The sequence below is a fragment of the Pararge aegeria genome, chromosome 26 (assembly GCF_905163445.1).
Source record: "Pararge aegeria chromosome 26, ilParAegt1.1, whole genome shotgun sequence".
Classification (NCBI taxonomy): domain Eukaryota; kingdom Metazoa; phylum Arthropoda; class Insecta; order Lepidoptera; family Nymphalidae; genus Pararge; species Pararge aegeria.
The window spans coordinates 4,661,772-4,672,736 of record NC_053205.1 but is presented as its reverse complement, the minus strand read 5'-3'; the positions used below and the strand labels follow the sequence as shown (position 1 = coordinate 4,672,736).

The window sequence follows — 10,965 nt, the reverse complement described above, 5'->3', positions numbered from 1 at the left end:
TCCCAGACCAACCAAGTGCGGCAAAGGCCCAGGAAGAGAAGAAGAAGATGGCCCACCAGAGCAGAACTTCGCAGGTAATACAAGGAACAAGTCCTGCAAAGTGAAGCGTGGATGTTAAGCCGCATATGCCTGTAATTACACCAGCACCCTCATCCATTAGACCGCAACACAGCGTTGCTGCTTATCGGCAGAAATAATATACTTCCCCGGACGAGGTCGTCGTCCCATCCAGAAAAAGCTACATTATTTATTATGATAACCAAACTTAATTCCAAATCTGCCGAAAGGTACAACGTTCGTGATAAAAAGTTTATTAATAATGGGTTAAGGAGCTTACATATGAATGTGGCATAACGTCGAAACAATTATGCAGTAAGTGTTTAACGACACAACATAGCTATTCCGACGGTATGCCAAGTTTATATGCAAGGCACTAAGCAAATATAATTAAGACATAATTCATGTTACGACCGAAGTCTGCACGTAGACTTTGCGCGATCCTAAGTAGAATCTCCCGATACATACTTTTAAAATCACCCTAATTAATTATCTTCAAGAGCAATTTTCTATTATTTTATTACACATTACTAAATGAAATCTATGAGATGTTGGAGACATGAATGATAAAAGGCTTGGTTACGAAATGCTCTAAACTGCTAAATATTATTTGACTGTGTGATGGTGATAGCAAAAAAAAAACCGGCCTAAGTTTGTTGTGGACTCGTGGGTCGTGTAGCTAACAATATTGGGGAATTCCACTCAGAAGTTCCTCTCCATATTGCGTAACTCTTCTGACAATTGCTTAACGGAACTAGCCTGGTAGCTCGATTGAATATTCGCGAGTGTACAACAGACGCTGTCAAATCATGTTGTTATGAGAGCATATGTCAGAAAGTTTACACAATGCGACCTTTGATCAAAGCAGACACTTTCCGGGCAGTGTTCAATTTGCACACACGTGAGTCGATTGCGTTTTTTACGTAAATATATATATGTAGACGTACTCTATGTTATGACGAAGAGAGCTGCGATAGCCTAGTGGTTAAAGCTGCGGCTTTGCTTTAAGGTGGACCGAATTCAACACCCTCCAACTTTTAGGAGTTATGTGCGTTTTAATCAATTAAATATCACTTGTATCAGCGGTGAAGGATAACATCGTGCGGAAACCTGCATGCCTGAGAGTTCTCAATAACGTTCTAAAAGGCGTGTTAAATCTACAAGTCCGCACTCAGCCAGCGTAGTGTCCACCACGCCAAACCCTCCTCAGTCTGAGAGAAGACCCGTGCTCTATAGTGGGCCGATAATGCGTCTTTAATGATAATAATGACCTTTTTAGTTTAAAATAACGTATTACAACCAATATTGAAATCGTTCACGTAATCAATCTTAAAGTAATTTGTCGATATCATTCTACGACAATCGACTCCTTTGCACACATGGATCATAACTTACACAATATTATCTCATTCAGTTCAATCGCATACAAATAATTCCATAATACAAGTTTAATTTTTTTTTTTTTAATAGGGGCATGCTCTATGACTTTGTGCATTACCATCGAGACAAGTAGGGTTATATAAGGTTTGCTCATGGCTAGCAATAAACGCGGTTATTTAAAAGGAGGGTTCTTAACCACCACCTCTCAATACACGGTAAACTGTCGTCACAGATTTAAGAACATACAGAACCCTAATTCAGTCATTATAGTATGCAGTCCATTGTGTCAAAAACAGCGAAAACGCCCCGCGCATGTCTCACTTTACACCCGCGGAATGCTGCTAGCTCACAATTTTTTTTCAATTTTACCATTTTATGGTATGGCAGGCGTTACTTTGCGGAAACATATTATAAAAATTAGGCTTAATTTGCTATAACTCCACGAACAGCAACTATTATTAGATGTTGACTTAACAATAATTCATTGTAAAAACAACATCTCTTGAAGATGCTCCGATTTCGGAGCGAAACGTGCGTAGAGAGTACATTGCCGAAGATCTGTTTGGTGTGGAGTACAAGGATTGAAGAAATTATAAATTTCACCATACAGATTCTCCTGCTGTTCGCAAAGTATAGCAAATTAAGCTTAATTTTCATAGCATTTTATGGTAAACGTTTAGAACATTGAGCTAAAATAATTACTGTCAACTGCTAAATGATATCAAGTGACAAACCGCCTGTTCGAGAAACAATACTAAAGTGGAGTGGTTTTTGATGTTTCGATATTAGTCGTGTACACGGTTTCTGAATGTTCTTAATTCTGTGACTGTCATCTTACAACAGTTACCCAGTTCATCTGTCCAAAAAATTTATAAAATTTATATTTCCTCCAAGTGTAGGTAAGACCACTAATAAAAAAATATTTAAAAAAAAAAAAGCAATGTGTCGTCTCTAGTTTTAAACGGTGTCTCATTGTAATATGGACCTTTCTTATGAAAAGTAGATGGAAACTACAATGTTTCCTACAAGATGGCGTGTGAAGTTCACCAATCCGACGCCGGCAAATTAAATTTTAGATCACTTTTCCGTCGTGTTTCGAACTCCAGCCATCTCGATGGTCATCAAAACAAGTCATAGAGAAGCCCGATTCTAAAACTCTAACCGTAACATCTTACATTAACCTGAGAACAGGGGGTAGAATGACTTATTTCTAACGTTTTGGTTATGACGTCATCATGTCGTTGACGGAGTTGGAATATCCAGAGCTGCCCTTCAGCAGGTCGTTGATGTCCCGCCGGAACATCGACAGGTTTTGGGTGAACCTGAAATACGGAGAAATGAGAATGAATGAAATAACGACCATCTGAACAACGTAATAAAGTGCAATTTAGCTCGCACATGATTTTTTTTTCTTTACTAATTTACAGACCAAGCGGATGGCCCACTAGTGGAAAACCGTCGCCTATAAACAGACAAGCACTTCGAAGGGCACGTTCTCCTACGTCCCAGTGTCCACAAAACTGATGCGTAGGTGTTAAGCCGGCAACAACGCCCAATCAGATGGTAACACAGCATTGCATTTTTCACGTTCCCGTACGAGCTGTCACTTAAAGATCAACTACCGGACATAACTATAACCACTATAATACAACTCATAGAGAAGCCCCATTCTAAAACTCTAACCGTATCCTATCAACATACATTATCTGCATTTTACTACAACAAAACAGATCCGTTTTAAAGCCTTTTATCTCTCAGCTCTGTCGTTAAATTATATCCCCCGTTTATATCTCCAAACAAGGAATATAATAAATATGTCCACCTGCTTAAGCTCGGGAACAGGGGATTGGAGAAGTTTACCCCCGTTATGTACATTATTTTCTATTATATATAGAATTTATTTATTTTAATTTTTTTTTAAATTCTTAACAATGCTTTAAAAAAAAACGCTTCTAAATGTACAAGAAAAACAATCCAGGGTGGATTGTTTTTCTTGTACCTCTTGCGGGGCTTTTGAATGCCCAAGCAACCGGCGGTCAGGGCTCCACAGTGAAGAACCTCCTCACAATACGCGCCGTTTCGAGGCCTTCTGTATCCGACCCTTCCTCCAACAACCAAGCAAGAGAGAATCCCCCGTTTATTGTTACACATATATTATTTGGATATTATTTCCACATGTGCGCCAGTGCTCTGAGAGTTTGATAAAGTCTTGAGGAGAAGATAAATTTTTATCCTTTCCCCGGGGAGATAATTGTCTCCCGCTCATGCTAGCCGTACCGTAGTGGGCCGGTAATGGGTTGTGGGTATGATGACGATGCCAACCTGTCACGGTTCTTGGTGAGTAGGTTCCGCTCGATGCCCGCCATCAGGCTGGTGAACCATTGAGCCAGTTGCGCCTGCTTCTCCCTTGGCTGCTGAGCTATCATTTCGGCTCGCAGATGCGCGAACTGCTCCTCGTTGAGCAACACCAGGCCCAGCAAGGGTCTGGACATCGACCACTGGTTGCAGCACTCCTCGAACATTATCAGGTTCAGTACCTGCGAATGAGAAACATATATTTATGTAGACTAGACATCTAGAAATAAATATCTTATTTCGGGCACATAATGCGGCGGGAGAATGATAGCCTGGAAAAAATTATATTTACGGGCAACACCGAAGGCAAAAGACCTAGAGGCCGGTCCCCAACAAGATGGGCAGACCAGCTGAAAAAATCAAATTCAGACCGCTTCTATCAAATCGCGAAAATGGCCTCCAACAGAAGTCGATGGAGACAGTTTACCAACGCGAAGTTGAGATCTCACCAGGACCACAATCTTCAGTGATGAAGGAACGACCATAGAGAGAGAGAGACATCTAGATGACGCTACAGTCGATATAAGACTGATGTGAAAGGCATATACTAATTTCGGCATCGACGGTAGGAGAGCCGTAGCTTAATTGGTGAAAGCGCTCAGGCCGCGATTGCCCTGTCGGTTCCGAATTTTTTTTTATATGCTTTTTAAACTTATAAAATTGATGATTCCGATAAATGGGAAAATCCCTTTATGGAGCACTGGGTTGATACACACACACACAACAAGTGCTCAAGAGGGTACTTACTTTATATTGATGATTGTTATTGTTGTAGCTATGGATTTTTATCTGAATTATACGTTATTATTATTATAACTACAATGTGAATGTGTGGATGTTTGTTACTCAATCACGCATAAACGGCTGAACGGATTTGGATTAAATTTATCCCGATTCTTTAAGTTGTTCTCGTGGCCAAATTGAAAATAGTAACAATACCATTTTGTTTACAGTCTCATTACGTCACAGGACTGTAAACAGAGAGTCACCCAGTCTATAGCGCAGTCTATTATTGATAGAAATTGTTCACTATATTTTGTACTTTTATAAAAACTATACATGTAAAAATATAAATAGTCAAATAACCTCCTGCTCTTGAAAGTATAATAGAAAAAAAAATGGAGCACTGATCATAAACAAGTTCTAGAGAATTGTATCAAATGTGTCGTACTGACCGTGGCTAAGAGCTGTTGCATGATCTCCGGTCGCCTCTGCAGGACCTCAATGAACAAGTTACTCGGCTCCGGGAGGCCGTGCCTGGGATTTGACACTTTGTTTCTCGCTGAAATTGAAAAAAAAAACATACATACTACCATAGACTATGGACATCTACGCGTTAGGCTGTCCGCACACAGTCAATATTAATTTCAATATTTTTATCAATACTTCAATTCTTCAATAACCGATATGGGATAAAAATAAAAGAAAAGAACATCAATATTTTTTTTAAACACAAATTACCAAATGAATATTTGAGATGTCTCTAAATATGTTTAAAGATATATAAAATATAAGATTATAGAATTAAACCTTAATAGAGTTAGGAAAGAATTATATAAACAATAAAAAAAAAAATTATAGTTAGGAAATAATTACGTAAACAATAAAATAAAATTGTTATGAACTGCTCTAAATAAATATATTTATTTTATGGGTTTATGTGCATGACCTAACTATTTTTTGTACCTGTTTTTTATCGGCGCCATTGGTTGCCTGGAAGTAATCGCTATAAAGAGATAAGGCCGCCAAATTTTCTTTGTTTTCTACGTACTTTTTGTGGTGTAATAAAAGTATATTCGTTCATTCCTTATATTTTTTTGTTGCTGTGATAACAAAAATAATACCCAGCAAAGTCGCTCTGGGCATTTCGTCTCACCATCAATCTAGAAAATATGGGAAAAACCGACAGTCCAGCCCATTACTGGCCGTTACGACACGGGTCTCCTTTCCGAATGATAATGACTTATTCCAGAGTCCATCACACTGGCCAAGTGCGGATTGTAAGACTTCACACGCCTTTGAAAACATTATGGAGAACTCACAGACATACAAATTTCCTAATGATAAATAATAAGTAACTAAATATACTACGACAATACACACATCGCCATCTAGCCCCAAAGTAAGCGTAGCTTGTGTTATGGGTACTAAGATGACTGATGAATTTTTTTTGTTTTTTATGAATAATATACATAAATACTTAAAATAAACAAATAAACACCCAGACACTGAACAACATTCATGTTCATCACACAAACATTTTCCAGTTGTGGGAATCGAACCCACGGTCTTGGACTCAGAAAGCAGGGTCGCTGACCACTGCGCCAATCGGCCGTCAAATGATGTTTCCATTGACCGTTAAATCGAATAATATTTAATCCCTCAACTGTCTTTTATAGACCTATCGAAACACTTCCTGACTAACTGACTGACTGACTAAAAGTAAAGTACTCACTCTTTTGCACTAGCTGCTTAAACAAGTAGGTAACTATGTGGTCCAATGTCGCACAGCATCCCGTACACACGCTCGTATCTGAAACAAAAACAAAAAAAAAATACTGAGCATCACGAACTTTTGCCTGCGGTTACGTTCGCTTTAAGTTTAACATATCAATCAAATCTAATATTGTTAAATTGTAAAATTATGTAAAAAAGAGCAACTGCTGAGTTTCTTGCCGGGCTCTTCTCGGTAGAATCTGCCTTCCGAACCGGTGGTAGAGTCACTACAAACAGACATACTTGTCGTAAAAGTGCTTATATTAGGCCTACTTGAAATAAATGAATTTTGAGTTTTAAATTTTTTGCATATTTAATTGATGCCCCTCTCCTATTGGTCGTTGCGTGACGTCTTATATATTATATATATTAATTAGGGGTACTTATGTTAACTTTGGACTATAAAATCCCTAAATATTTTAAACTAAGATTTTCGTTGTTTATCAACATTTTAGAGGGCCGGGCGGGCATAATCTGACTACCCGCTTTTGTGTTCTTTTTTTTTTTGTATTCCACGAACTGTTCGATATGACACTGACAACCTCACATTTAAATTGAGAAGCTGTACTATGCTTTCTCCAAAGTAAGCGTAGCTTGTGTTATGGGTACTAAGATGACTGAGGATATTAATAGACACTTATAATCTTAATATATATAAATCTCCTGTCACGATGTTTGTCCGCGATGGACTCCTAAACTACTGAACCGATTTTAAATTAAATTGGCACACCGTGAGCAGTCTGGTCCAACTTAAGAGATAGGATAGCTCAGATCTTTAAGTAAAGTCACAATTTTATTTTATTGCAAATTATTTGTCTATAATTAATTGACAGTCACATGTTATATGTATATACAACTATACTCATTTAAGGCTTAGCGATACTGAATACTTTAAAAACAAAATCAAACGCAGACGAAGTCGCGGGCAACAGCTAGTAAACATATAAGTAAGCACACTGAAAAGCATTCATGTTCATCACACGAACATTTTTTAGTTGTGGGAATAGAACCCACGACCTTGGACTCAGAAAGCAGGGTCGCTGCACACTGCGCAAATCGGCCGTCAATGAAATACGTTAAGTCAATAAAAATAAAGCTTATAGCCTTCCACAATGAATGGACTATCCAAAAGAAAAACGTTATTCCGATTCGAAATAGTTCCTGAGATAAGGGCGTTTAATATTAGTATGGACTGCCGGACCAATCAGATGATAACTAGAAAACCATCGCCTATAAACAGAGCAATACAGGACAGGCAAGGAATGCGTCTTACACATGGCAGCCATGTGACCTTCAACCTGAACAACTCACACGAGACGAGACCACAGAAAATAAAATCCAAATTGCCCGTCGAATCGAAATCTGAACTTCGGGTGGTAACGAAAAATATATATATGCATAAAACATTTCTTCCATCATCGGGCGGTCGTGTAGTAAAAAAAACTTGGCCTCGTAATCACTTCACCATTCATGTGAATTCGACGCGCAACGCATTCCCAATTCCTAAATTTCACTTCGAATCCGAGACCTCGCACTTAAAAGGCGACAATATATAAGCTAACCACTGCGCCAGCGCAGTCGTTATGCGCGTGAACTCACCCAAAGCCGTAAGACCCTCGGATATCGAAGACAGGATGTAGAGCGTTGCATCCGGTTGTAGGGACGCCAGGAACGGCATGTGGTCTTGGGCGAGCCTCTCCAAAAGGACGTAATAGTTCTGTGATAACTTCGGGTAGTCCTGAAAAAAAAATACAAAACAAATAAATATACTACGACAATACACACATCGCCATCTAGCCCCACAGTAAGCATAGCTTGTGTTATGGGTACTAAGATAGCTGGTGGATATCTTTATGAATATAATACACGTAAATACTTATAATATACTGATAAACACCCAGACACTAAAAAACATTCATGTTCATCACACAAACATTTTTCAAGTTGTGGGAATCGAACCCACGGGCCTTGGATCAGAAAGCAGGGTCGCTGCCCACTGCGCCAGTCGGCCGTCATACACAATGAAAACAGTATTAAACTCTTCCAAAGCACCAGATGACGACTTTGTTTGCCCATACTATTGTTTGGTCATTTTTACACGGAGAAAGCATAAAATAAATAAAAGCGAACTCTCAGAACCTATGCGCACAGGTGAGAATAACACCCCAATAATATTATCATCATATCAATAAATTACCGGCCCACTACAACGCACGGGTTTCATACCACTATAAGACCGTAGTCAAGCACGCTGGCCCAGTGATACAGATAGCGGATATGAAGAAGCGGTGAAGGAAAACATCGGTAAAGGAAAACATCGGTGAACAAAAAAACTTCGGTGAAGGAAAATATCGGTGAACAAAAAAACTTCGGTGAAGGAAAACATCGGTGAAGGAAAACATCGGTGAAGGAAGCATGGCTGGGAGTTCTACAATATTATGTTAGACGGCCGATTGGCGCAGTGGGCAGCGACCCTGCTTTCTGAGCCAAATTCAAAAAATTCAAAATTCATTTATTTCAAGTAGGCCTAATATAAGCACTTTTGAAACGTCAAGTCTGTCTGTTTGTAGTGATTCTACCACCGGTTCTGAAGGCAGATTCTACCGAGAAGAAGCCGGCAAGAAACTCATCAGTTGCTCTTTTCCAACATCAACAATTAACATTTTGCATTTTAACATTCATTTTTCTATCTTGTGAGAGCTGAAAGCGGAGCCGGATGCTTCCAAGCAACCTTGTCATGAAAAAATTCATCAATTGTATAGTAACCTCGCTGTATTAAATGTGTTTTAACAAATTCTTTAAACTTGTGCATTGGCAGGTCCAAAATCACCTTAGGAATCATATTATAAAAGCGTATACTCAATCCCACAAATGATCCCTGTACCTTACGCAGACGATATGCAGATGACACTAATTTATCACCATTTCTTGTAAGTCGACTGTTTATGTCCACTTTTTGTTTATAAAGACTAATATGTTGTCTTACAAATACTATATTGTTATAAATATATTGTGAAGCTACAGTAAGTATGCCTATTTCTTTAAACTTCTCACGGAGGGATTCGCGTGATTTAAGTTTATATATTGACCGTACAGCTCTTTTCTGCAATATAAATATAGTTTCGATATCAGCTGCTTTACCCCATAACAAGATTCCATAGGACATACCACTATGAAAGTACGCAAAATAAACTAGCCTAGCTATTTCAACGTCAGTAATCTGTCTAATTTTTCTGACTGCGTAGGCAGCCGAGCTTAGTTTACCCGCTAGTGAATCTATATGGGCACCCCACTGTAGCTTATTATCCAAGGTCACGCCCAGAAAAACTGTGGAAGTCTCTATTTTTAGTGTTTCACCATTTATCATTATATTTTTATCAATATTCTTTACATTTGGTAAGATAAATTCGACACACTTTGTTTTTTTTGCATTTAAAAGTAAGTTGTTAACTGTAAACCAGTGCGACACATGCGACATAACACGGTTTACTTCGTCAGAGTTATCTTTACTCCTATCAGTCTTAAAAATTAGAGATGTATCATCTGCAAACAATACAATGTCGCATGTTCCACTGACATGGTACGGTAGATCATTTATATACACTAAAAATAGAAAAGGACCCAAAATCGAGCCTTGTGGGACACCCATTGAGGTATTTGAACCCTGAGACTTTGCATCATTTATGCAAACTCTTTGGGTTCTATTGCTGAGATAAGAGGCAACCAAATTTAGTGCAACGTTTTGGATACCATAGTGGCTTAGCTTAAGAAGCAAGGTTTTATGATCAACACAATCGAAAGCTTTAGATAGATCACAAAAAACACCCATGGCGTTCTGTGAACATTCCCAGGCATCATAAACATGTTTTATAAGTTTAGCGCCTGCGTCCGTTGTGCTACGACCTTTAGTGAAGCCATACTGCTCAGGGTGTAGTAAGTTATTTACATTAAAATGATATAGGAGTTGATTTAATATAATTTTTTCAAATATCTTACTAAGAGCTGGTAAGATTGAGATAGGTCTGTAATTGTTTATATCATTTTTATTACCAGATTTAAATAGAGGAATGAGTTTACTATGTTTCATGAGGTTCGGAAAAGTACCTAAATCAACACATTCATTGAAAATTATGGCTAAAAGAGGAGCAATGACGTCAATAATTTGAGATATTACCTTTACCGACATTCCCCATATATCACCTGTTTTCTTTAATTTTAACAACTTGAAGTTTTTACTGATATCCGATGCATCTATATGTTTGAAATGAAATAAAACTTTGCACTCATTAATGTTGCCTCTTAATTAATTCTGAGCTGCAGTAGGTGAGGAATTTAGTGAATCTGTTAACAAAATAGGAACATTCTGAAAAAAGTTTTCAAAAGTACTAGCAACTTCTGTATCAGTAGTTACCATATTATTATTAATAATTAATTCAAAATTTCCGTCTCGAGATTTAGTTTTCCCAGATTCATTATTAACAATTTTCCAGGTTGTTTGTATTTTGTTTTCAGATTTTACTATCCGATCTTTAATGTATAGCGACTTAGCTTGTCTACAAACATTTTTAAATGTTTTGGAGTAACTATTGTATTGTTTTTCATCATATAGCTCATACAACTTATCCCTGCTTTTGTAAATGCCTATAGTCGCCCAATCACTAAACCTCATTTTTTTAT

At 38.0% G+C, this 10,965-nt stretch overlaps 1 protein-coding gene across 3 annotated transcripts in view; it reads right to left on the bottom strand.

Annotated features, from left to right (window-relative positions):
- LOC120635302 (exportin-7-A) overlaps positions 1 to 10,965 on the bottom strand; it is a 49,155-nt gene continuing 38,190 nt past the window's right edge. The window contains exons 20-25 of one of the 3 annotated variants that reach the window (XM_039906271.1): positions 7,888 to 8,026; positions 6,248 to 6,325; positions 4,968 to 5,074; positions 3,760 to 3,974; positions 2,619 to 2,759; positions 1 to 93 (exon numbers count right to left, since the gene is read on the bottom strand). In XM_039906271.1, the coding sequence (XP_039762205.1) occupies positions 2,660 to 2,759; positions 3,760 to 3,974; positions 4,968 to 5,074; positions 6,248 to 6,325; positions 7,888 to 8,026 (639 nt within the window). In that variant the 3' untranslated portion in view covers positions 1 to 93; positions 2,619 to 2,659. Of the gene's footprint in view, positions 94 to 2,466; positions 2,760 to 3,759; positions 3,975 to 4,967; positions 5,075 to 6,247; positions 6,326 to 7,887; positions 8,027 to 10,965 lie in introns of those variants that run through there. The other 2 variants (XM_039906272.1, XM_039906270.1) reach the window with 2 other exon arrangements.